Source organism: Prinia subflava, chromosome 3 (genome assembly GCF_021018805.1).
Source record: "Prinia subflava isolate CZ2003 ecotype Zambia chromosome 3, Cam_Psub_1.2, whole genome shotgun sequence".
Taxonomy (NCBI): Eukaryota; Metazoa; Chordata; class Aves; order Passeriformes; family Cisticolidae; genus Prinia; species Prinia subflava.
The window spans coordinates 98817785-98845247 of record NC_086249.1 but is presented as its reverse complement, the minus strand read 5'-3'; the positions used below and the strand labels follow the sequence as shown (position 1 = coordinate 98845247).

At 37.2% G+C, this 27463-nt stretch overlaps 2 protein-coding genes across 3 annotated transcripts in view; one reads left to right on the top strand and one right to left on the bottom strand.

The window, feature by feature from the left end:
* The window catches only part of PRRG1 (proline rich and Gla domain 1), a 531308-nt gene that overhangs the window by 111973 nt on the left and 391872 nt on the right, over positions 1 to 27463 (bottom strand). The gene's annotated exons all lie outside the window — the stretch shown is intronic.
* CFAP47 (cilia and flagella associated protein 47) overlaps positions 1 to 27463 on the top strand; it is a 270139-nt gene that overhangs the window by 41852 nt on the left and 200824 nt on the right. For both annotated transcript variants that reach the window (XM_063393003.1, XM_063393002.1), the window contains exons 26-33: positions 144 to 353; positions 9764 to 9864; positions 11935 to 12060; positions 12800 to 13052; positions 13831 to 14037; positions 16968 to 17061; positions 17611 to 17751; positions 20130 to 20325. In XM_063393003.1, coding sequence (XP_063249073.1) covers positions 144 to 353; positions 9764 to 9864; positions 11935 to 12060; positions 12800 to 13052; positions 13831 to 14037; positions 16968 to 17061; positions 17611 to 17751; positions 20130 to 20325 — 1328 coding nt within the window. The remainder of the gene's footprint in view (positions 1 to 143; positions 354 to 9763; positions 9865 to 11934; positions 12061 to 12799; positions 13053 to 13830; positions 14038 to 16967; positions 17062 to 17610; positions 17752 to 20129; positions 20326 to 27463) is intronic.

The window sequence follows — 27463 nt, the reverse complement described above, 5'->3', positions numbered from 1 at the left end:
ATTTCACTTGATTTGCACTTTAGAACTGAAGTTATTATTCTGTATTCAGCTGTGAAAGAATTTTGTGAATGTGTGAATGTAGGAATGAACTTTATTACTGCAATCCTGTGACCACAAACACCTACTGTTTATGTTTAACACAGGCAATCACGATTTACAGTTAAACTTCCTCAGCTTGAACTTCCAGATGGTACCAAGACTTGCCCTTTTTCTGTGCAGTTCCCAGAGGGCCAAGATATTATTCTTTCATCAGATGGCACAATCAGTGAGCTGACTTGCCGGATCAAATTCAGATCAGCTAAGCCAGTGTCATTCTTAGGGGAAATGATCTTCATTGATCACGAAGAAAACAGGTAATGTGTGCAATTCAAATTCACCTGGGGGAAGGTTCCAGACTGACCAAGCTGGATATAAGACACAACTCACAAGGGTTGGGTAAAGGAACACAAGAATCCTCTGAAAAAGCTGAAGATGGAAGATAGACATTTATTTCTTTTTATCAACTGAATAACAATTCAAAACAAAAAAATCAGCTTTGATCTCTAAGGTAAAATTCATCTAAGTGTCCATCTTAAGGTCTTGTTTCAAGATCTCATAACTCATCTCTTCTGCAGCTCTGCCAGGGATGGGATGAGAGTGTGTATCCAAGAGGAAGAAGATAAGCACTGTTGTGATTAAAGTCATTCCTGTATTTACTATTTTCACTAAAGCAAATATTTTGAGGGGTAAATAAGTCCACCCTGCAGCTTAGAATAGGCATTTTCGGAACATAAAACTAAATTTTATATTATTTTGATGCAAGGGTTATGGATCTTTAAGTTATTGCTGCTCGCTGGGTTAATATTTTTTATTTTTCTGTATAGATTGTCAGCCAAGAATCTATTTCTTATTAATTTTATTTAATTCTAGGATTTAATCATTCTGTGGGGTATGATTCATAAATCTGTGTTAAAGTTTCCTGTAATTACAAGAAAAGGATAACTTAAGCTTATGATCAAGTCTGAAAGGTAGCTTCTGAGCAGGCACAATATTTAGATTTAATAACTTTTTATTTGGTGCACTAGCAGCTTCTCAAACCTTGTTAGAGAGAAATAAAAATTTTCCTGTGTAATAATTTTTTCTATATTTGCCATTAAAAGGAAATAAAGAATATGATCCTCAATTTAAAGGCAAACTGAATGTATTTTTTTAAAAAGATAGCAAATAAAAGTCATCTAAGTGACTTAACAGCCATTCCTGCTCATGAGAGTGAAAAAATTCATGCTCCAGAATGTCAAATCATCTTAGAATTGTTGTTAGGTTTTAAAGTGTAGAACTAAAGTATTTGTTAAAGGACAGAACTCATAACAGCAGTTTGCTGATGGATATGGGATTTCCTGACACGCAGTTGAGTTGTGGATGGGCTTTAGGAGCAGGTGATATAAAACCTGAGCAAAATTGGATGAAATAACACAGCCTCAGAAAGAATAGAATTAAATGTGTGTCATTGGTCAGTGTGGTAATATTATTCATACTGGTTATCATAACCAGGAAGAATTCTTTCCTTCACTTAGAAAAGTCTGTGTAAGCATCCAATTGTCTAATCCTGACCATTTCCTTATTCTTCTGATAAAGTCCATGATAATTTATCCAGACTTGGATACATTTATCCAAGTCTGGATAATACTGTTAGTATCATTATGTGCTTTGATATTGCACTCTATAATAATATGTAGCTGCAATTTCTTGTTCTCTGCATATCTCCCCCTCATTCCTGCCAGCCCCCATGGGAGCCCTGTGCAATGTGTTCAAACTTCAAACCCGATTCAACCAATTACCTAAGCATTTGAGCAATTGGTTTCAAACTGTGTATCTAATGAATTTAAACTGCTTTGTTAATCTGAGTGTTTTAGAAAGACAAGATTTGAGGGTCTTCTCGATCTTTAATAATAAAACAATGAAACCTATAACCTTTTATAACACCTATAAAAGCTAACTGGTCTTGAAAAAGTTCCTGGCCTGTTTAATAGGCTGTGAAATCTCACAGTATCAGTTGCTGAAGATGTATTAGTCAGATGTTCTCTCTTTATATTTCCATTTTCAAAGTGATAATATGTACTTTAAAGTGATGTGAACTAAACTTTTGAACTTTAACTCCTATTCTGTGTTCTGGGATATTCTTATTAAAATAAGCAAGTCAAGATTTTCAGAGGTTGGTAAAATATTGTTTTCTACATCTACTTAGAAAAAAAAGCCTTAACTTCTAAGCAGAACTAATTCTAGGCATATTTCAAAGCAGGAGTATTGAGGAGAAAAAGAGTGCACAGGGATTGACCCTGGCTGGATGTCAGGCACCCACCAAAGCCTCTCTGTCACTCCTCTCTGCAGCTGGAAAAGGAAAATATAATAAAAGGCTCATGAGTTGAGTTAAGAATTGAAGAGAGAACACTCACCAAATACCCTCATGGGCAAAACAGGCTTGAATTAGAGATATTAATTAAATTTATTAAAAAAATCAAAGCAAGATAATGAGAACTAAAATACAACCTTAAAAACACCTTCCCTTCAACCCTCCCTCCTTCCTAGCTCTACCTCTCCCCTCAGCATTGGAGGGAGACAGGGAATGGGGGTTGTGGTCAGCTCATCACGTTTCTGCTTCTGCTCAGGGAGAGGAATCCTTCCCCTGCTCCACCATGGGCTCCCTTCCATGGGACACAGTTCTTGATGAACCCCTCCAATGTAAGTCCATCCTATGGGCAGCATTCCTGCCCAGACTGCTGCAGTGTGGGTCCCTCTGCCACGGGGTCAGTCCTTCAGGCACAGCCTGCTCCGGCCTGGGTCACCCATGGGGTCACAAGTCCTGCCAGCAAACCTGCTCCAGGGTAGGCTCCTCTCTGCACAGGTCTGCAGGTCCCTGCCAGGACCCTGCTGCAGCACAGGCCTCCCAGGGGTTCACAGCCCCCTCTCAGCATCCCCTGCTCCATTTTGGGTCTCCTCCAGGGACTGCAGGTGATCTCTGCCCCCTGTGCCCTCCAGGGGATGCAGGGCAGAGCTGCCCCACCATGGCTGCACCATGGGCTGCAGGGGAATCTCAGCTCCAGCCCTGGAGCAGCTCCTGCTCTTTCTTCTGCACTGACCTTGCTGTCCGCAGAGCTGCTCCTCTCACTTATTCTCACTCTCCTCTTCTCTGGCTGCAATTGCATCCATGCTATAACTTTTCAAAATTCGTAAGTATATTATCACAAAGGTCTTGCCCCCATTTCTAGTTGGCCCAGCCTTGGTCAGTGGCACATCTGTCTTGGGGCTGGCTGGAGTTCTGATGGAGGTGGAGGAACCTTCCAGCAGCTTCTCAAAGCCACCCCTATAGCCCCTTCCACTACCAAAACCTGGCCATACAAACCCAATACACTTTAATTAGGCTCTGTAGTATTTTACTTTTCTAAATTCAGGTCTAAAATATCAGTAGGATTGATTCACATAGCCCATACTTAGTCCTAAATAATAATAACTTTTTTGCTTTAAAACAGAGTGAATGTTAGCTGGAGAATAGATAATGTTGGATTTGGCTGCTTTACATAAAAGATTTGAAAGACGACAGGCAATCTTTTTTTTATAATACAGCAGTATTAAATGTAACTGTAAAAGAAAACTGAAAAGATATATGGTTGTCATTTATGCAATAATTTACTGTTTGCACAGATTCCGTAAAATGGAACATATGAAAGTGCATTAATGATCTTTTAATGACTGTTTTAAATGAGAATTTGCAGTTAATTTCTAATATTGCTTAAAATCTTTATGCTTTCTTTTTGCTCCTTTGACTCCAAAGAGGAAGAAATGACTCTTCCTTAGATAGGACTGACAGGAATTCAGAAGTAAAAGTTAACATAAAATCCAAGACTGTCTTGAGCAAGTATTTAATAAATGGGAGAAATATTTATCTATGACACATATTTCACAAAAAAACCCCTCTGTGAACATGCCACATTTATATATTTGTTCTCTGATTATTTTTATTATATATTTTAATTTGATGATTATATAAAGAGTTTAGCAGAAAAGAAATTTTTCTGCCATCTTGATTGAAATGACATTTAACTTACTATTTTTGAAAATAAGTAGTAAACAAACGATCAAAGAAAATGATGCTCTGGGCAGCAAAGTATACTAAAATCCCCACATAGTGGTGTAGGTAAGTTGGTGTGTCATTGATAAAACAAGTGTGCTGAGATCCTTTCCTCCCATGTTCTACAGTTCTCCCTTCCCTCTCCCTCTCCTACTGGGAAGCAATGGAAACTCATGAACTTTGGAAATTTATTCACATTATTCATGGCTGGAACTTCAGGAAGAGAGAATGTCAGGGAATTTAGCCTCTAATAACAATATGATAGAACTGAGACGCAGTCGCTAACCCAATTATGGATTGGTTGCAGTTGTTTTGATAGTCCATCAGATCTCAGTGTCTCACAGGGGAAAGCGTTCCCTTTGCTCTTGGGAAACGTGCCCAAACCATCCATCTCTTTAATAGGCACTGCTGGCAAATGTCAAATCCATGGATTCTGCTGGCATGCCTGGGAGAACACGAGCTGTCAATTGCTTTCAATATCATTTACATTACATGGGAAAGCAGGGAGCTGGGAAACACTAGAGTTCTTGATATTTGCATGCTGCTTTGCAGCATTCATCTGCCCTAAGAATATGTTGGCATTTTACCTCCGATAGTTGGGAGTGCTTTGAAAACAAGGACGGTCCAAACCCATTAATCACTCTGTTCTTTTCTGTGCTTGTGGCTTTCTGCCATTGTGATGGTCCCTGACAGCTGGAGCATCTCTTATTCAGGAATTAAGTTCTAACGTCACTGCTGCTACTAGGAAAAAATGTGGATGCTTTCCCAGCTATGTCTTACACATAGCATGAAATTATGTGTCAACCATTATTCATTGTTGTATTATGTTGGTTGCTGGGGAAGCCTGAGTTCGTGCTACAAAGGATAAGGACCCTTCAATGTTGGGGAGCTGCTTCTTTGTGAATAGTAATGGCAGAGCTGGCATGGGTCATCTTTTTCTTTTTCTTCCAGTTCCATCATCTCTGGGTCTGTTCTGGGATTTTTCTGAGGGGAGGGAGGAGGGCAGGTCTTTGTTGGTATTTAAATTGCAACTTCCCTGCATCCATCTTGTTCTTTATTCTTAAAGATCTGTAAAATGCCACACTCTTGGGTAAAGTGTTCTTTTGTCACTAATCAATTCTGCAAGCAATTTGTTTTGTTTCCTAAACTGGCAGTGTGAGTTTTTCTTAAATATTTTTTTAGTTTACACAAATAATGTTGCTACAGTTCTGTCAGATGCTAATGGATTTGGATTTTTTTTCATTAGAAATTTAGTGGTATTCTGCGTCTCCTAATGAATGCTATCAAGGAAGGGTTATTTAACTATGCCTACATATTTAAAACATTTGGGGGATACTGATACAAAACAAATCACTTGGTTGTACTGAGGAAACACCCAAAATTCTACGGAGCAGATTAAAATGGATACTGTATTTTGATTTGAGTTCTTTTGTCTTTCCATAAACATTAAAATGAACAAATTAATGAAAAAAAAAACCCAAAGTTACTTTAAGAGAAGTGAAGGAACTTCTTATATAAACTTTGTTTTGAAGTGTTCAATGGTATTTTTTTATCATCACAATTGGAGCTTTACTTTTGGTGATCAGCAGGTTTCAAATGCTGGTAAACACAATATATTTAATGGCCATTCTCCTGTTCTGTGTTGTTTGGAAATACACCTTAGGGAATAAACACTGGAGTAGCAGTGGCAATGATGATTCATGTAGATAAAAAAAAATTTACTTGCTTCAGTAAGCATTATAAAAACCAAATACACTGAATAATTTAATGTATTTAGTGACTTCACATTTGCTAGCAATACAGCTACCTTTCATTCTAAGAGAATAATACAGACTTTTCTATTATTTAATTAAATTCTGCTGCAAATACAAAATAAACATGTTGTACAAGACTTCTAATTTTGTAACATAATTTCATTAATGATGTTGTAAGTAAAGGTCAGTGGTACAAGATGCTTTTAGACATACAGAATGCATGTCTTTGTAATCTCCCTTCTGTATTTGTATGCTAGTGTGCATGCTTTTCTGTCTGGTGCCCTCTGACTCAGTTCCTCAAAGGCATATGATAAATACTTAGCTCCTAGAACCTTTGCTTTTCTGCCATGTGTCCTTGGCAGTGGAGTGGCATTATTTGGATCTCAGATGAAATTTTTAGGTACAGACTCATTCTTGAATTTTCTTTCAAATAGCACTTCTGGGAGAATGCTGTAATAAAGTACTTACTGATGATAAGTGGACAGGTGGCCCATAGGTGTGTTGGTATGTATTACCAAAGAATGCCTGAGGTTGGAAAGACCTTCCAGAGATCATCTCGTCCCCTCTTCAAAGAATCAACTCTGTTGCCCAGTTGATTTTTCTAGTAGCTTCAAGGATGAGACTCCATAACCTTCCCTTGGCAGACTTTTCCAGTCTTTAGCCACTCTCATGGTTTTGGTTTGTTTTTTTCTCTTAATGGTGAGATAGAATTTCCTGGATTTCAGTTTGTACTCTCTGCATTTTGTGGTCTCACTGAGCATCACTGAGAAGAGTCTCCTTCTTCCTTACTCCCTCCCATCAGATATTTGTGCACACAGACAAGATCCCCCTTCTCAGGGTTGTTGTCCCCTGAGATTCTCCTCTGGGTTGCTGTTCCCAGAGGTAATAAGGTTTTCCGTCTTCTCTTTGCCCTAAGTGTTACACACCAGAGGTAGAGACGACAAGCTGAGCCTTCCAGTGCATGTTTCCAAGGTTGTTTATTCTCCATTATCTCAGTTCTTTCTCAGCTCTGCAGGGCGTCCCCAGCAGAGCAGGACACGCGGCAGACTGGGGGGATCAGAGGGTCCTGCACCTTATGTACAGTACCCCTGACCCAACCACTGTCTACAACGTACTTTTAATTTACAAAATTTTACCAATGCCTACTACCTATGCTAACATGTCGTTTCTACTCTAAACCAATGTCTGAAATCCAACTCAGCAAAAGATGGGGGACGAGAGCAAGAACAAGGAGCACAGGGGCCACTCCCCAATTCCTCCATCTTGTCTCTTCAACCCCATATACTGAGAATCCTAGATTCTACATTTACATTCTATGATAAACGAAATACTCCTTATTTTGAATTTTCTCAGCTTGTGATTCTTCATACAATGTGGGCATTCACTCCCATGGCCAGGGATCAGAGGCAGTGTCCTCCTGGGCTCTGTGTGAGGCTGGTTGACCCCTTTGTACAGATCCCAGACCCACCTGTCTGGTCTCCAAACCCTCCAGGGTGGCCAGAGGGATGTTCTAGACTCCGACATGCCCTGAGCCTTCTTTTCTCACAGGTGAACACTCCCACCTCTCAGTCTCTCCCCACAGAGCAGCTTCTGCATTCCCTTCTACATCCTTCAGTCCTGACCTCTGCCATCTCGTGCTCCCTGCAGCCACAGTCATGGAAGCGAAATCCTTGTGATCAGTAGCAGCTGCAGAATCAGTTATTGACTTGCAGGATCCATCCCCTCCTCCTCGTTGTGTGCACTGTGTTTCCTGTTGGCTGGGTGCATTCGTGTCTCTTACTGTGTTACCACAGCAGCCAAGGAGGCACTTCCATGGAACAGGGAGGAGCTTCTCTGGCAGCAGCACCACGAGCTCTGAGGGGTTTCTTTGGCCACAGATGTTCTGTGGTGGGGCTGTTCTTTATAATCCACATTGCACTGTTACTTCCTTTGCTCTGAGTAGTTTCACTCACAGAATTTGTGTTAAGTGGTTCAGATGTACTGCAGTTGTTCTCAAGCACACTTACCTGTGTTACATTACTGTGCAAATCAGACCATGAATGAAGATTTCCCCCTATCCCAAACTGGCATTTAGGATGGAAATGGCTGAGAAATGAGGAAGTTGATGTCTGATAATACAGACATCTGAGTTACTTTCATGTAACTCGAGAGCTGTTTTTCATTAATCTCCGTAAAACCTTCTTCCCCTCCTGCCCTCACTCAGTTGTCTGAAGTTCACCTGTGTGCCTGCAGAGTATTGAGAGTTGTCATTTATCACAGTAAAGTCATGAGTTGGAAGTTGCAAACCTTTCTCTGTTGTGGTTATTGATCCTGTGTGTCTTTGAACGGGTTGGTGAAGGCAGAACAAACAAGCCCTGACACTTGTTTTGAGCATGTACAAAAGTACATTTTGCACACATAGATGGGTGTAGATGTACCTCTCACAGCCATCTGTCCTGCTGATGCGCTGCTGCTGAGTTTTTTTGCTGAATAAAAGCAGAAAAAATGACATTTGCTACAAGAAATATGATGGTGCAAGGTGCAAGTGGCCAGAGCCCTTGCCTTGCCCTCAGCCAAGTTCCAGTAGGATTTACATTTCCTAAGAGTAAACCAAAGCATTGCAGAGCTGGATTATTGACTTAAATGACTGTTAACTATCAAACTGGAATCCAAATGGGAATATTTATCTGTAAGAAAGTTTGCTATGGATTTTGGTGGAACCTTTCTCTATTTATTGAAGTTGCCTTGAAAGCGATATCCAAGAATGTTGTGTTGGGAGTGCAAAGTATGAAAGAGGAAACAAAACTACTTTCTGGTACTTATAAAACATTTCTATTTTCCTTGATTATATTATTCAACAAGAAAACCCCAGTAAAATCTAATTATGTCATAAATAAATTAATCTGAGAGGTCTTATGATATCTTTTAATATTAATTTAAATTTGCAATAAACAGAAATTTCTCTTTGGTTGTTTCAAAGAAATGGAAAATATTTTATTCTGTGCAAGGTATATTTTCAATATGCATAATTCTCAATATATTAAAGCAAGATGGATATCAGCATTCTGTCTGAATTATTAAAATACATTTTTCTTTTTACTTTTGACAGTTTAGTCAAAACAATTGATTAAAATTAATGTTAGTTAATAAATAAATGAAGACTGCAAACCCAGCTATTTAATAACATAGGACTAAGCTCAGTTTAATTACCTGTCAGTTGCAATGAGCTAAGAACATAAATAGAGATGGCTCCAAGGGTTGCACTGATGGCAATAATTTGCTTGTTGACTACACTCTGAGAGACTGAGGTGAAGTACAAAAAGAGGGTTAAAGGGTGGATTGCTGCACATCAATAAAGTTGCTGCAGATAGGACACTTTAGTGAACATCAGAGCATGGGCATCAATTTCTATTATATTTTAGCAACTACAGTCAATATCTTATTCTTTTTAAATTGAATCTATTTATTTTTAAATATTTATTTTGACATTTCTGTGAAGTCTTATAGAATAAATGCTACATCAAAATAGAAGTTGCTTTTCCAGAAAACTTCCCTTGTCAAAAGTTACAGGACATATTATTTAGCAAGTTAGCAGGCATCTTTAGAAGACTTAATGTCAGTTGTCATTTTAGTAGTTTCTGTTTTTCTTTCTAGAGATAAAGAGTTAATTTATTTCATTAAATCTCTGCTGACTCTTTCAGACTGATGATACACTCAGGCTCATAGTAAAATTAAGAAGTGGAAACACTATACTAAACTTCTGCATTTTGAAAGGTGCAATCCCACCTGTGTAATCTGTTCAGCCTCTAGAGAAGAATGAAGGAGTTCTGATACCTTCACTCTGTCTTTTGTTCTTGTGCTGAAAAACATCTTGATTACCATTGGTAAATAGAAAATGGTAACTTCTGTATTTTGTTTTCAACAGGTTCTCGTTTCGGGTTGCTGGAACAGCAGACAATTGTCTTCTAACCTTATACCCGTACTTGGCATTGCACTACTCTGGTCAAAAAATTATCTGGAGAAGCAGTAAGCAGTCAACACTTTAGCTCTGAAATTACATTATGTCCCTTAGTATTATCAGTGTTTTCAGGGTGATAATAGGAATGGGATCTTCAAGAAAGCATTTTACCTCATTTATTGCAGGGGGATACTGCAGTTAAACTTTTAAAACCATTTAATAGCTTCAGTTTTCATGTTGAAAATGAGGACAAGTTGTGTAAGTGATTAGGTAATATTTATTGAAAAATATTGAACAAACAGAAAACTTCCAGATTGTTTTGTGAAGTGTTTTAAATATGAATAAGGAAAACAGCCAAAATGTTAGAGAATTAGTTAATTTGAGTTGTATTGCTAGATAGTGCTCACATGTTTTGAAGAAAGCAAAAGAGAAACCACAGGATGGTTTTTTAAAATGTGATCGTTATTTGCCTGTTGGGAATAGTTTTCAGGGTTTTCTAACTCCTGTCCTTGAATGGAGAAGGGCACAGTTATCTTTTAAGGCCTAATAAAAACCTGTGGTCAGAGAGCAGAAATATTTTTATCTGCATTATATCACCCTGCCTGCCTCCCTCTGCCTGCCTCTCTCTAAATCTCTGCCCCACTCCTGAACCCATCTCTGCTGCCTCTGTGATCTGTAATCTCTGTGTGTGGCTGTGCTTGTGGGAAGAGATTGGGATCCTTGTATAATTCAGGTTGGAAGGGATCCCTGGGGGCCACCTAGTCCAGCCTGCTTAAAGCAGGTTCAGTGTGGGGTAAAAGATTCTGGTTTTTATAGCTGTATATGTGATCTGATGTGTTTTGATGAAATATAGAAGTTTTTCAGGTAAGCAAGGAAGTCCTTAGACCTGAGACAGATTTAGCATCAAAGACTGAGTTCTAAGACTGCTTTAACTAAAGGAGTGTGTCACTCACACTATATGTGAGTATTTATGAGAAAAGAGAATTGATACTTGGGAAGTTGAGAAACAGATTAGCAAGAAGACAGATAATGTTTTGGTCTTTGTCACCCAAATGGAAGAAGATAGGGATATGAACAACATCATTCAGGGATCATAGCACAATTAACTGAAGATAAGAGGGGAAAAAAGTATTATCTCTTCTAATGTGTATTTTTTTGTTTCTTTTCTTTATTTTTTGTGACCAATAGACCATTTTTTGCAAGCTTGTTTTTTAAAGATGCTTTGTACATTTCCATTGAGGATTAAGAAAAAAGTAGAGTGATGGTTTTACAATAAATATAAATAAATAGTAGGGTATTCCTGTCCTGCATTGATTGCTTATTGTTTTTTTCATACATCAGTTTGTCAGTTTTGAAGGAAGTCATTACTGCTAAATTCCTTGAGTCTTTTTAATATGATTTTGTGTAGACTGTGTTGATGTGGAATGCTGTTTAATGTGACCAAACTATATCTATACAACACAGCGCCTTTGAAAGGCATCCAGGAAGGCTCTGCCTCCACTCTGACACCATGCTCTTGTTTTACTTCCTACAGATGATAAAAATAACAGTGCCAGCAATCAAAAGTTAAAAGATAATCATAGGGAGGTCTTCCTTCTCTTAGTGGTGTGTTTGCTTCTCTGGAAGCTACACTTGGTGCCTCTTTTGTTTTGGACTGACAACAGAGGGTCCTCCCATCCTAGCTCAGGCCAACGTGAGAATGTCAGAATATCTGTTATTTCAGAACTGATGGATTGATAAAGTTTACTTCTGAGTTTGGTTTGTAAAATACGTGTTGTGGAGTCTGAAAGAGCTTTATAATGATGTACTGAGACTCATTACACAGCTGGGAACAAGAAGTCCTTAAGAATATTTTGTTCATGAGACAGAATTCTTGAACTAGCATTGTTCTGATAGGTGCTTTTCAGCAAGTAGGAAGATACATCAGTCAATGGGGAAAAAAAAAAGGCAGCATGAAATTTTTTTGGGACCCCAGTCTAATGACCAAAGTGAGATTTTTGAGTCAAATAAGAACTGTTACTTGATTAATTGAAGTGTGAAGTAGACAAAAATATAGAAGTAGGTATTAATTTCTAATTTGTTAGAGCACAGACACTAAAATATGTTTTCTCAACTGCAACTTCAATCTTTTTTTACAGACAATAAAGACTTCAGCACTGGAGAAATTGTTCTACAGCCGTGTTTAACACCATCATCTTCACATAGTTATTCCACAAGTTCTTTAGGTGTAGCTGACGACTCAGTCTTTGAATATTCTACATCAGGTATAGTACAGCACATAAAATCAATCTAAAGAATGAGCCTCTTTTGTCCACATAGTATTGGTTTTTTCTTCTTAAATCCTAGTAAGATCTTTTTTTATTCACAAAGGTATCAATTGATTTTATTTTTGCATCATTTATGAAACTGCAACAGTGGTTAAAATGCACCTTCAGAGATGGAGTCACTGAAGTTATTTGTGCTATAAGGAAAAGTATTTGTTTTCTTAGTTACTTTTTTATGCAATGATGTTGTTGATGTTAACAACTAATGGTTGTTAAAATAGATAAGTTATAAGCAGATCAGACTTTAGCAGGGAGAAAGCCTAACAGAGGGGAAGAAATTCCAAAGGCTTATAGATGTAGTCAGAGTTGTAGCTGTACAATAACTGTTAAAGTGAACTTGCAGTGACTGGCAGGCAAAGCTGTATGTGTTAGAACTGTGTGTGGGACTGATCCTTTTAAAATTCTGGCTGGAGTTTTGTAAGCCATGCCTGAATTTATTTTTTCCTGGTTGGATAATGCTTTTTGCTGAAAGTGAAATTAGATTTCAGTATATCATTTGTTCAATTCCTAAGACGTGTATATGTAATTTAAATTGGTTTTTCCTAAAATAAGTTGATCATTTGTTGTCTGGCAGTTTTTTATTCTTTAAAAACAATTGTGCGTTGAATGTTTTTGAACTAGAAAAAAACGGAGAAATAAGAAATCTTTCTGGATGTTTTATTTTGTGTGTATCATTCAGGGAGTGTCACTTATGAAAGTGGGAGCGATGAATGTGGAAGTGAAGAGAATGAAACAGCAAGTGAAAAGAGTGGAACTGACAGTCAAAGTGATGATGGGAAAGGAGATAAACGTGTATTATCATTTTTTCCTGATGAAGATAAAGATGAGTACACCTTCTTTCAAAGGACCCTGAGTGCTGTGAAGAGTTGGTTCACACTCTTTGGCTGGTCTAAGGGACAAAATCCCATTTCAGTACCTGATTCACTGAGACGGTAATTCATGTCTGTGTAGAACTAACTCCTGTCTATCTCATAACAGGCTAACAGATCTACTCAAGTGGTTTGGGTATGATCTAAGGAGTATAAAAACATTCTAATGCACAGTTTTCTATCAAAAATTGTAGCTTCTGTATGGTGCTAATATGAAAATGTCATTCAGGTGTTAGATTTTACTTTCTAAAATATATTTTTATGATACTGCGAATCGTAATGCAGCGTATGTTAAATATGCAGTTCAATCTGTATGTCACCTTCTTAACTGAAATTGATTCTCCTCTGAGAGTGAGAACAGTTCTAGCCTTTGTCCCTTCTTTGGTGGCATAAGTAAGTGCTTTAACAATACATCTTTTTTCCACCACATAATCTAAAAATCAAGAAACAGATGAGAAAGAATATTTTAGAATCAAGAGTCTTGCGAGCACTCTTGAAATATATTGGTTGTGGTGGCCTCACTTATTTGATCTTATCTAGCTTGGTAGTAAATAGTGAAGAAGCCACTCTCCTAGGAAACAATCACATAGACATTTATAAAGATGATAAAAATCCAAGCTGTGTTTGGTAGAAGGCTTTTACTTATGAAAAAATAAATATTCCATGCAGTTCAAAATTCTTACTTTATTATGAAAGTTCTGTAAAGATTAAAAATGTACTTTTCAACCTTCCTTGCTGCTGTTTTTAATTCATGATTTGTTAAGTTAGCCTTGTTATACATGTAATTGTAGCTCATTTTGTGCATTTAGAAGAATAACATCAAAGGCTTTTTCTCTCCTAGTGATGTGTGTATAGTCCAGCTAACTATTGAACAGGAAAAGAATTTTAAACGAAATGTTGACAAAGATAAGGGTTTTTATGAGATGATAGTGCATCTGAATGGAGAACCAATACCAGGCATTGCAGCGAGCCAGTCATTGCCCTCTGATCCAGTGGAAAGAATGTTCCAGCTGTACTGGCAGCATTCTGAATTGCTTTCCTTCCTTAAGTAAGTACAAGTATGATGAGATATCCACGCATGCACCCTTTCTTTCCAATTTTTAAAATTAGCATTCTTCAAGCCTAGTTCTAACTGGATGGTATACAGTGGGTTTAGGGTTTCCTTTATTCTTTTTGTGAGAGAAGATGTATATATTATAACCTTTGATTTATTTTTACCAAGGTTATCTACAGTTTACAGTAATCAAAGTGTCCTTTGGTAGGGTTATATCCAACAAAGGAATTCCACAGGAGCTCTGCTTCCTTAATTGCAAAAGATGACTCATAACCTTTCTTCTCAGACAGACTCAGAGGACAGTCAGTTCAAGTTTTTCATTTATGATCTCACCATTTCACTGATGCTCTTGATGGAGCCTGATGACTCTTATGTGCAATCTTCCCATTGAGATTTTCCAGGAATCTAGGAATCTTGAAACTAGCATAAGTGATGTTTATTGAATACTTTAAAATGATGAGTTTGGGGTTAAGTGGATTCCAATCCTTTTTGCTAAAAATAACAGCAATTGGAAAGAGTTCCTTAAGTGTTTCTAATGTGTTTCTTGGGATTTTTTTAAGCTCTTTAATAGTTAAATTTTAATAAAAAACATCAGTTTTACTGAGCTTTGGCTGTTCAGTCATGGATGTATTCAGAACAGAACTGAAGCAGCAGCTGGTTGGTCAAGGCTAAATCCAGTGCTTCTGTAAATGCATTGATGACTGATGGTTGTTGAGGTCAAATAATCACATGTGAAGTTGTAATCCACATTAATCCTTAAATCTATTAAACCATAGGTTTGCATAGAAAAGTATTTCTAGCTGGACTCCTTTGCTTGTATGTAGTTTGATGATCTTGGAGATCTTTTCCAACCTGAACTCTTCTATAATTAATTTGATGCTCATTTTGTGCTTGATGTTATCACATCCTGTTAGTTTTCTGCCTCTGCTAGTTTGTGTGAATTCTGTAAGATTTCTTTGTGCCCTTCATATATGGACCTACTTTTGCTACTAACTAATTTTAGGATCATCTAGAATATTTGCATTTCCTCACAGGTATTTATAGATCATAGTGCAAAAATGTCTGATATCTGCACTGCTGGCATGACTGTGTATAATGACGAGAAGACATCTAAACCCAGCTGAGACAGGAGTAATCTATCTGTGATCTGCTATCCCTGCACACTCACTGTGATGTGGGGAAAGTCAGCAGATAGTTCTTGGCTTTCTTACACCAACCACTACTTCCTGGTCAAATAAAGCATAATTTGTATCTCAAATTTTCCACTTGCCAAGGCAGGTGAATGGTGCTCGGTGTTTCAAGCAACATTCCAAGTATCAGTTTTGTTGTTCTCCAGTCAAAAGGTTTCTTTTGTGCAATACCACAGGAGTAAAGGAAAAACTTGGGTATTTTACAGTACAAACAGGTTGTTGTAACAGAAAAATGTCTTAACAGTGTGAAAATTTTGGACAACTGGCTTCATGTTTAATAGTAACCTGAATGAAGAGGAGTTTTGTTAAGACGGTGATCCTCGGTAGCAAAATGCAGCCAATTGTGAGAACATTACACAGAGCTTTGCTATGATGTCTGTAGTGTAGTGACTTTTTCCCTCCTCCCCAAATGTCAATTAATGCAAAACCAGCATATTGGCATGCAGCCTTGTTACGTGCTTTTCTTGGAATGAAAATGATGGATTACACCTATTCCTATGTATTTGCCAAGTAAAAAGATCAAAAGAAAGATAGGATACCTGAAAACATTAATATTGTATAGATTTCTTATTTTTTTCATTTGGGAGGAGCTGAAGTTTAAAAGGGATTTCATGGAACTGAGTTTATGGGTTAGTGGAAAATGGGAATTTCAGACATGGTGAGTTTTAGAACCAGACTGCTAACTTGGTGCTATTTTTGTGTCCCTGGCTAAAATACTTTTGTTTAAAAAATATACTAGTTAATTGTATAAAACATGAAATTTCAGTAATTTGAAAAGATAAAGAATAGTTTTCCAAGTAAAATATGGAAACTGAAATTGTACTCTTACTAGAAAAATTTAATTCTGTGAGAAGAGTAATGACTTGTCATGATCCTAATTGCAAACTGTGATATTTGACTTTTAATGTACAAATGAAATTTATTTTGAACTGTATGGTACTGAAAAGTATGATAATTTCATTTGAATGAAAGACTGGTTGTATAAGAAGAAATACTAGTTTAATTTTTATTCCCATTAACCATTTTAAAAACTCAGAACAATTTAAATCTATACATGCTATGATAATCTTCCTGACCTAAAAGTCAGAAAGCTTTTCTGCTTTCCTTTGATAAATAAGGTTCTCCTTTCTTTCTAGCACATGCGTTTAAACTGTGTCATTTGGGATAAAGAATAGTCTTTCTTCACTTGGAAATTAATTATTTTGGTATTCAGTTTAATGAAGTTGCCTTTTGTTACAGATATTACTTTTCTTGTTGCATTTATAAGTAACTTGAGAAGAGATGGCAGGTCCACGGAGAGTTTTGAAATCCCTTTGCTTACACCCATTAGGCTTCCAGTATCATTTGTAAATATGAAACCGTAGACATAAAAGCATCATCAAGTTTTAATTCTGCTGATGTTATGCAACACTGGTCATTTGGCTTTCACATAGAAATGGATATTATTTGTTTTGATGTTTTGTGTTATAATAAATCCTTCATGGAGAAGCAATGCTTATAAAGAAGCCAATCTGTCCAGAGTTATATGTTCTTTTAGTGTGTAGTTGTAGCCATAGGAATGGAACATGAGTTTCTATCCATGGAGCTCCTGTAAGCAATTAATGGAGCTGGACCACCAGTCCAGAGACTGTTCAGATAGAGGAGATTCCACAAAGGTTGAACAACTTGAAAAAATTGGATTTCTTTTAAAAATAATTATCTTTCTTATTACCTTTTCCTGCTTTGTGATTTCAGAAGTCAAGGAGCATATCTTTCTCACATTATGCCAGAATTTCTGCTTGCACCTGAAGATTATGAGATATGGACTGAAGTGAATACTGGATTGAGGGTAGGTAGGTTTGGTGTTTTTTCTCTCTTTAACAAAGCCTACGTGCTTAGTTTCAGTCCTTTGAATACTGGTGGAAGTTCTTGGTGGACCACGAGTGTTCTTACTGTGGTGACTGTTTTGCATTGCATAAATCTAAGCACATGTGTGAGACTAAGCAGGAATTGAAACAGACTCCAACATTTACATTCGTCTCCCTGTTTCTTTTCAGTTTCTTCTGATACCATTGATACCTATTATTAATGTCCAGCAGATATGTTTTAAAGTAGAGATTGATTATCATACAGTACAGATTTTACGATGTTTAAATAAAGCATTTTGTGTGTTTTCCCCATTTCCCGATTTCTGCTTTCAACTCCTGTCAATTCTTTATTCTGGTTCTTATTCCTGAGATAGCAGCAAACTGTAAATGATTCTAATATTGGTCACTATTGCACTATAGTAGATGTTATCACCCATCTATGCCATTGATTTATTAATGTCCTCTTGTGAATTTCCTATCCAAACTGATGAAATGAATATTGAAAAGAATTCCCATCCTTTTATCTGAAGTGTTTCACACCTGAAGTGAGGAGAGGCAGCATGAGAAGCTCAGGCAAATTAAGTGACACGCCTATTTTCGTTCTGGAGCACACAACGTTTGAGACCATGAGCAAACGAGCTTGGACAGATGTGCTGGTGCAGATATACAAGGTAAACTGCAGATATATTTACTACCAGATTCTACGGAACTGATGGCCAAAAAGCTTTGTTAAAAAGATCTGTGCTATATTGGAAGTTTATTTTTTCCCAAACACATCTCTAAAATTAAATACTTTAAAGTATTTCATTTCCCTCTAACAGAGAAGGAAAAAGAGTGAGTGAGAATATTTTAATTTTCTTTAAAACTTTATAAATGTGTTAATATGTTCCAACTAGGAAATATTATATTAGAACAGTCTGCAATTTGCAGTACTAAATGTTATATAAATATTAGTGCAAATAAAGAAAACTCTATCATGCTTTTGTGTTACCCTACTTAGAAACCCTTTTCACTGGACACAATTGCCTAGATGTATAACTGCAGCATTTATTACTTTACATTCAAATGAAATTTTTAAACAGCTAAACATTTTTTTATAATACCTGCTCTTTATAAAATATGATCAACTTGGTCAGTATAGACTTGTAAAATTTTGTTCAATTTTATTTTTACTGACGGTAGAGAGAAAACTTGGATGTCTTGTTTTCCAAAGTAAAACTTACATGTTCATCAGCGATCAGTACCATTTATGTGCCTAAAAGAAAAATTTATTTCTGTTCCAAGGGATGGAAAACAGATTAAAAATATAGCTAATATTTGGGCTTCCCAGTACAAGTCAGACATGGATGTACTAAGTGTGACTTCAATGCATCCCAGAGATGATTTAAGAGACTGGAGGGTCCATCTGTCATTTAGGGAGAAAGAGCTGAGAGCGTTCAGCCAGGAGAAGAGCAGGCTCAGGCAGGGGCCTGTGTCTAAATGTGTTTCATTGCCTGAGGGGAGTTGGTTGTGAAGAGGACAGTGCCAAACTCCTCATTAGTGCCTCATGACATGGTAAAAGGCACCAGGAATGAGCTGAGATGCAGGAAATACTTTAATACTTTAAACTTAAGAAACTTTTTTTCCTGTCAGAGGTCACACGCTAGAATGGATACCCTGAGGGGATTGTGGAGTTACTGTCCTTAGAAATAGCCAAAGCCCAGCAGAATGCAATCCTGGAAAAGCACTCTGATCATTCTTGGAGCAGGAGATTTGGACCAGGCAATCTCCAGAGCTGCTTTCCAATCTCAGCTATTCCCTGATGATGTGATTATTGATTGGAAAAGCACAATAAAAAATAGAGATGAAACAGTATGTGTACATGGGCTGAGACAGATGACTTAAGAACACATGGGAACACGGGTGTGGAAAAATGCAATCAGTTAGCAGAAAGCAAGTCACTGCTGTTCTTTCAGTTTGCTGTAGTATTCATAAGTACATGATAGACGAGAACAGAACAAAACCCCACCAAAATTAATAGTATGTGTGTATGTTTTGTTGTATGGGTTTTGATTTTTTTTTTCCTGATGAGATAAAACCCTAAAAAATAGGTAGCTTGAAATGCCTTGATTCAACTGGGTTTTACATCAGTCAGGTCAAGGACACCTCCAGTATCAATCCAGGCTGGGGGATGAACAGATCATGAGCAGCTCTGGAAGTGCTGGTGGATGAGAGGCTGGACATTAGCCACCCATGTGCTTTTGCAGCCCAGAAAACCAAATTTGCCCTGAATTTTATTTTAGGCCTTTAATGTGAATTGTTTCAGAAGAAACAACCAGTGTAATATGGACCTAAATAAGCAACAGGGTCGTGAAAGATACAATTTGAATGTTGTCTATAGATTGTGCTGGACATCAGTAGCTCAGCAATTAGTGCTTTGGGTAATTACTTTGCACAATAATTCTTGGAATACAGATGACCTTGTGGTTTCACAGGGTTCATCAAAACTTGGAGAAAAGCAAAAAAAATATTTAGAGTCAGAGAATATGTCAAGTTGGAAGGGATGCATGAAGAGCACCAAGTCCAACTCTCAGCTCCTCACAGGACTACCTAAACTAAACCATATGACTAAGAGCATTCTCCAGATGCTCCTTGAGCTCTGACCACTGACCACTCTGACTGACCACCCACTGAGTGCAGAACCTTTTCCTAAAATCCAAACTTACCCTGTTGCAGCTTCATTCCATTTCTTTGTGTCTGTATGCTGATCATTAGACAGGGGAGATTGGCACCTCCCTCTCCTCTGCCCTCCTTGAGGAATTTTTAGACTGTGAGTCACTCTTCAGTCTTCTCCAAGCTGAACAAACCAAGTGATCTCAGCAACTTCTTGTTTGTCTTGTCCTTGAGACCTTTCACCATCCTGTGTAGTGGTTATGTAGGTGCTAATGTGCAATCTCCTAAACCTTTCCTAAACTAGCAAACCTTTTGAGTTTGAAGTGTTTTTTTCCTGTATCTGTCAGCTCAAAATTCTTTTAATGGTTTGTGCTTTAAAGCATTTTTATCATTTCAGGTGTTTGTTCTTCCACGCGTTTCTTCCCGTGTTATCCCTGACCCATCGAGCTTGGAAAGCTTGCAGAACATGCCAGGAATAAAATCAGAACCTTTAAGCAGTAATGTATATTCTCGATATGAGCGAGCTGTCCTCGTGTGGTTGAACAAAAATTATGAGAAAAATCGAAAAATTGTGTGGAAAGATAGTCAAAGAGGTGAGATAATTCTTTCACTACATTCTTTCTTCTAATACTCCTTTTGTAAACTTTTGCAATTGTTACTCATGGAGATATTGTGGCAACTTGATACTGCAAGTATTTTTTTGGTATAAGGCCTACCCATATGTATTTCCTTTCTTTGTGTTTCTGTGTTCCAAGATCAGCATCTTTTGATTAGCACTGTTTATGGTGGATCTTCTGTGTTCTGTGTCCTCATAGTTTTTAACTAGGCATAAAGGGTGATGTGAACCTTCTCACTTTCTTCTTTCCAATAATGTTGTCAGGAAATGCTAACAGTAATTACTTTACCTTAATATTCCTGTTTATAGTCAGACACAGTTGTTACTATGTGTGCTTATAGTGGTATGTTTGAGAGCTAGCTTTTCAGAATTTTTACAATATTTTTGTATGTCCTTTATTCACTGCCATTTGAGAAGGCAGTAGAGACCAAGGTTCCAGATTACAAATCTGGTCCTGCTTGCAAGAGGATATTGATTCTCGTGATTGCTTGAGTACAGCTAGATAAAAATTAACCTTTCCATTTAGGACTGATCCAGGCAGTTCTGGTATTCAGATCTGATAAACTGTTCAACCACTAGTAATTACTACTTTTATTTTCTTTCATGATTCTTTTTTGCTTCTTGGCCCTAGCTGCCTTTTTCAGCAGTAATTTTGGCTATGTGATGAACACCAAGAAAGGCCAGTCTGGTGATAAGCAGGGATGACCTCCAGAATGGCTCATAATGCACATATGGAAAAAATTTTCTGTTGTCATTTTTTGCCTCAAGCGATTTCTGACCTCTCTCAGTTATGGATAATCTATTGGGATGTCATTTTCCATAAGTCTCATTTGGGCAGAATCTTGATTTTGCATATGCTTTGGCTATCCTTTTGCTTTTCTCATTTTACTGTGTAGAAACAAATTGTAATGGCTATTCTCAAATATGTTGAATATTTCTGCTGGTAAGATTGAAATGTTAGTCTATACCTCCTGCTCCCAACAGAAACTAGCTGTTTTTGCATAGTCTGGGTCTGGTCTTATGATTAACTCAGGGATCTCCCTAGCTAAATAACAAGCCATGCAGTAGGTAGGTGTTTTTGCAATAAATTGTTTTTTATTATCTGTGCCTGCTTTAGTGGAGTTTTCTAACAGCTGCAAGCACTGCTCTGCTGGGCTTTTCTGAGCCCCCTGTGTGGAGATGACAACTTGCTGAGAGAACGGCTCTGTGTGGCCAGGATTATGGTTCTCTGTGAATGCTGCATGGATAAATTCCTCATCCCCTGTCTGTCCTCTGGATTGCAGGCTCCAGTAATGCCTGGGTGTTGAGTCATGGCTGGCCTTGTCCTGGTCTATGGGAGCTCAGTGGGGAGAATCTGAGTGCCAAAATATATCTTACTTAACATTAAATTTTAATTGGGTTATAGTCTCTAAAGATGAGAGGAGTGAATCTGAATCCTAAAGTGCAGATTGAGTGGACATTACCAGACAAAAAAGCTGCAGATGTCCAAGTGAAATATGGACTAAGGAAGCATTGAAGGAGCCAATTATTGAAAGTGTTATTTTAGTTGCCTAAGAGTATGTAATGAATTATAATATAAAAATGAGGGGTCTGTTTTTAATGAGTCATCATGTAGTTACCAGCACTTGTAAAGTAGGGATTTTTACAATGATTTAGTTCTAAGGGCTCCCCAAAATTGGCACCCAAAAAGAGCAATTTAATTACAGTATTGATGTTCTCAGAAAATAATAATAACTTCTGCTAAATCGTGCTGTCAATACAGATAACTCACTAGGCTGATATATTAATTAGTGCAAATCTGATTGTAGCTTTGACTCTGGGTCACAGTGAGGATGAATTCTGTGGTTATTGCCGGGGACGTTCATCTGCATTACAGTTCTCGCCTACAATTTCACTTAATTACACTTTTCTGTTTTCAGAGAAGTGCAAGGTTGGAATGAAAAGGCAGTTTATATATCCTTCCTGCATATGGGAAGTTACAGATACTGCCTTGCTATATCAATCTCTTTATAGGTTTTTTGGTTCATGAGTTCTGTATTGTCTTTTCTGTAGCGCACACAGAAATAACTTGATGTATGTACATAAGGATGCCCTTTTCTTTTGCTTCTACTTCCATTTCTCGCCCCAAGCTGCATAAATGAGCATCGACCAAGATCTAATAATCCAAAATAAGAGAGAAAATTCTGAAAAATTGTCAAATTCTTAGTCTTGCTGTTAGGCCCTTGCATTATGAAAGCGTTTAGTTGTGCAATCTTACACTGTTTTGTTTCAGAGATGACCTGCCTCAGTATCACTTGGAATCCTCTGTTTTAGCCTTCCCTTTCCTCTAGCTTGTTTTGCTTTTACTGCCTCAGAATGAATTGGTGTCTGCTACTGTGCTGTTCTTTCTGCCAAATGAGGCAAAGAATCTGAAGGCAAAGAACACAGAAAAGACTTGATGGACTCAACACCTTCTTTTTTATCTTGGTCTTTACTGTTTAAGGTTGAGCACTGAGCAATCCCAGGCCCTTGAGATGAAAGGGAAGGTCTGGAACAAGGAAGATTTAGCCTTGGTTGAGGAGGATCAGTTTAGGGAGCCACTGGACAAACACAAGCTCAGGGGATCCAGTGGGGTTCACCAAGTGCTGAGAGACCAATGTCATTACAAGGTCACATTCACCAGCCTTGGAAAGGTCAGGACAATCTGAGAGAGAAAGTTTGGAAGAGATGTCATTCCCATCTGGAAAGAGAATCCAGGAAGCTCGAAAGCCAGTCGCCCTCATCTTGTCTCTTGGGATGCTGATGGAGTAAAATCTTTGCAAACCTTACCAAGCATACAAAGTACAGGAACATTTTTGTGAGTAGTTGCCAAGAATTTCCAAAGGGATAATAAAGCTGGATCAACCTGATTGCTTTCCATGATGATATGGCCAGCTCAGTGGAGAGGGAGAGACTGTGGATGTTGTTTATCTCAGCTTGGGCAAGGCTTTCAGCAGCCTCCTGGAACATTCTCAATACCAAACTGGTGAAGTACAGGCCAGTTAAGAGTTCAGTGAGGTGGACTGAAGTTGAAATTAGGCTGAACTGCCAGGCTCAAAGGGTTATGGTCAGTGGCACAAAATCTGGCTGGAATCTGGTGGCCAGTAATATCCCCCAGGGGTCATTAGTCTGAATCTGTTATTTAAGATCATACACTGGACAAGAGCTTATGTAGCTTTTCAGATTTAATATTCTGATATGCTGTTGGTCCTTTAAGTTTCATGATGTTAAGGTTAATCTTTAAATTTATACTCAGATATTTTGACATTTTAAATTATGTTAGCTTTAAACTAAGCATTTAAGCAGGCTTTTCCACAGGAAATTAAGTGTCATAAGGAAAAATGTCAGAGTACATTAAGTGTTCATGCAGCTCAGCTGAAAGTCTCATATATCCTCAGTTTTGAATTTTGGTTGTTATTATTTGCTAATTTCAAGAGAAGGGTTAGGGTTTGGTTGTTTTTTTTTTTTTTCAGTTCTTACTACAGTGCAGATCAGAGAGCAAATACCACTTTTTGCTTAACATTTATGCCTTTATGTTCCTGCATATTATCATCCAAACACTGCTTTGAGTACTTAGCCCTGACTATCAAAATGTATTGACCTGCTGTTTTCAGCTCAAAACAGTCTGTGTGGTGATTAATTTCCACTAAATAAATGAGGATCTATCCAGGCCACATTTCTCAGTCTTTCCTTTGATACCTAAGCTCCTTAAAGTGAAATGTGACAGTGAGAAAAGCCTAAGCTACCGCAGTGCAGAGAGGTTTCAAATATTCATCTTCATTACACTCTTCTAAAGTTGGAGATAGCTGTGCCATTCATCAGAACTCTCCTCTTGCAAGAATTAAGATCTTAATAGCTTAGAGAGAACATTAGCAAGGAGTTTAATGTCACCACATCTTCTCTCCTTACTGCTACCGAAAAATAAATAGATTTTAAAAGCACCTTGGCGTGTGTTTTGGAAGGGCAGGCTTTGTACTGAGTCTTATTGACCACAAACTGGAAAGTAATGTTGAAACTTGAGTCCAGATGCCATAAAACTGTGAAATGCAGCTATGCCTGTTATGCTGAGACTATAATTATACATGAAATATAAGGTTCAGTGCTCACTTAAGGCATTATATAGACAATAATAATGATAACAGAGGAAGCATTAATTATTTGAGCATAATAAATTTTCAGTTTACCTTCTAGTAAAGATAAGTTTCCTTATCTTCGTTTCTTTTCAACATTTCTCTCTGAAAGACTGCTAATAGCATGAAAAATTAACAGTCAGGAAAAACCCTTTAAGAGTTGCTAGAGTATTGGAATATTGTAATTCAAATCCTGTAGTCCCTAAACAGTAGAAAATCTTTGAGATTGGTGAATTAAATTGTCTCCTGAGAAGCTTTATGTCTCTTCGTTTTTAATTATGACTCTTACCATGGTAAAAAAGATAAATGATGTTTTTGGAAATAGAGAATTTTTTTCAGTGTGTTCCAGGAAGATTTTGAAAAGAATAGATAATTCTATATTTAATATAAAATTGTTAGAAAAGATGACAGCCAGTAAATATCAGCAATACCTGAACAGTCAATCTTTGTCTGAGATTGAAGAGCTGTCCCCAGAGCAGATTCATCTTCACTTTACCTGGAAAATCTGCTCAAGAGGGAAGAGAAATTCTAATCCATTGCCAGTGCAAGTGTGTCTGGCAATCTTAGGCATAGTGGCAGCTGGCAAGATTCTTACTTCCAAGTAGGAAAGTTTTGGGCTTTATGCATTTTATTCTCTTCACTGTTAGTGAGCTTGGGGGGTTGATGGCTTTAATTTTTATATTTTTTATTTTGATATCAATTCAGCATGAAATCTGAGTTAAAATGTTAGGGGAGGAGATATTTTACTGTGTGATTACATATCTTCACAAAATTGTATGAGAGTTAAATAGAATTCTTGTTTTAAAATTGATTCTGTAGGACTTTTATTTAAGGTTGTTTCTGACATAGCAATTCAGAAATATATTCTTTTCCTTTCCTATGTTTCCACAAATTTTCCTTTCTCTGTCCTCCGTCCTCTCTCCTTTCTTTCCCCTAGTTTTTAGGAAGGATATTTAGGGAATTCATCGATTTTTGCTTCTCAGTTTAATGGTTCTCAGAGAAAACTGAGAAACTAGAGTTAAAGAATACTTCCACCCTTTGAAAGGTGGAAGGGAAGAATCTTGTTTGATTTCATGTAAATTCTTTTTCAGTTAGAATCACTGCAAAACAGTCTTTTTCAAAATAATGAATCTTGCTTTTTACACACTTAATAAAAAGCTGAATTAAAGAAGAGGAAAAGACTATCTAATGAACTGCTGTCATAGTTATAAAAAGTCTGACTTGCAACAAAGAGAAAAAGAGAACATTCTTCTTGAATGATAAATCCTGGAAAATATTTCCTGAATTCTAAATTAGCAAAGTTTTAAACCATTTTTTTGTGTTATATTTCATTATCTGCACAGCAGAACATAAGAATGAAACATAAGATGTGAATATGGAGTCCAATAAATAGGCTTTTCAGTCTTAGTCCTTCTTTGTTGATTTGAACACTCCATGTTTATTTCCTATAGCTGAAAACCCCACACGATCATATCAGAATTTTATGTAACAAAAAAGAGAAAAATAATTACTTTCTGAGTTTAAAGTCCATATGCCATTGAGAAATAGGGAGAATTTCATGTTTCATTTAACTTTTTAGATTTTTGAGTAGTATAAAAATTTTTTTGTACAATTTATACTGTCTGGCATTATGCAGCTTCAGAGAAATGAAAGTGTGAAGAAGGGTAATCCTTGGAGATCTATATTGAAAACATTCAAAGGGTTCATAATTGAAAACCCACCAAAAAGATCTTAAAAAAAGAAAGTAAAGCCTAAACTCTTAGGCCTATGTATATTTTTGTATATGTTTGTGTGTACATATATGCATACATATACATACCTGTGTGTGTTTGTAGACATGTATGCTTATATGAAAAATGTATATAAATATAGGCTGGCCCTCAGAAACATAATTTTATAAAAAGAAATAATCAGACAAATGTTTAGAACAAAATTTTGTTTTCTTTGCAATACACTGTGAGATGTCTAAACAGCAATTCTGCTTTCAGCCAAACAAGGAACTTGGCAGTGTTTGTATGTTAATTGGAATAAATAAGCATTCTGATTATTTGTGTAATTAATGGTATTTCTGCAATGCATGTGAAATATATATATTGAGTGTGGTATAGCTGAGGATTTAGTAATACAACATCAGAATTTTTTGGAGGACAAAACATATTTCCGACTGTGAAGTTTGAGAAAGATTCTCTTAATTCATTTTAAGTGTTCAACAATAAATTTTGAGAGCAATATTTATCTTTTTTTTTTTTTTTTTTTTAGTAAATAACAAAACACAGGCATTATAGTAATCATTGTGAAGCTAGTCTAGAAGCCAGCAATGCTGTAATGAATTGCTGAGATTTTAAATCTAAATGATGTCTAAGTCAAGTGCCATGATGTGAGGTCCTACCCTTAAGGCAAAAGGAGCGCCCAAGATTCATAAATACTTAGGAACAACGAAATCAGGGTCTGCACAAACTCACCAAGTTTTAGTACTAAATCACACACTTGGCATGGAAGTTGACTTGTTAGTCCCTGACCTGCCATGACCTTGCCATGTGTAAGCATGTGGCAGTGGGTTTTGGATAAAGAGGTGAGACGAAAAAAAAAGAATGAGAGAAAGCAAGAGGTCACCAGCCCTGGTTCTAGCACTGGTCCAGCTGATGGGATGTTCAGGGTCCTGGGGGGGCCACCATGGGTTTGGTGGGGCTTCCTCACTTAGTGGAACTTGGTGAAAGTTTTCTCTTGAAGACCAACAAAATGGAGACCATTGTAAGGTAATGCTGCTCTTGCATGATGCGTAAAAGCCTCAGAAATTTGTCAATTTAAGATATTGTTTAGGATAAGAATCAGTGAAAAAAAACCCCAAAACTGCATAGAGAGTGAAAGATTATAGCAAATGTTTTTTAGGAGCAGAAAGATGGATGTGCATGCCTCAGGGTAAAAGTGTTCTGTAACAGATGGGAGTAAATGAGACATATCCCCAGC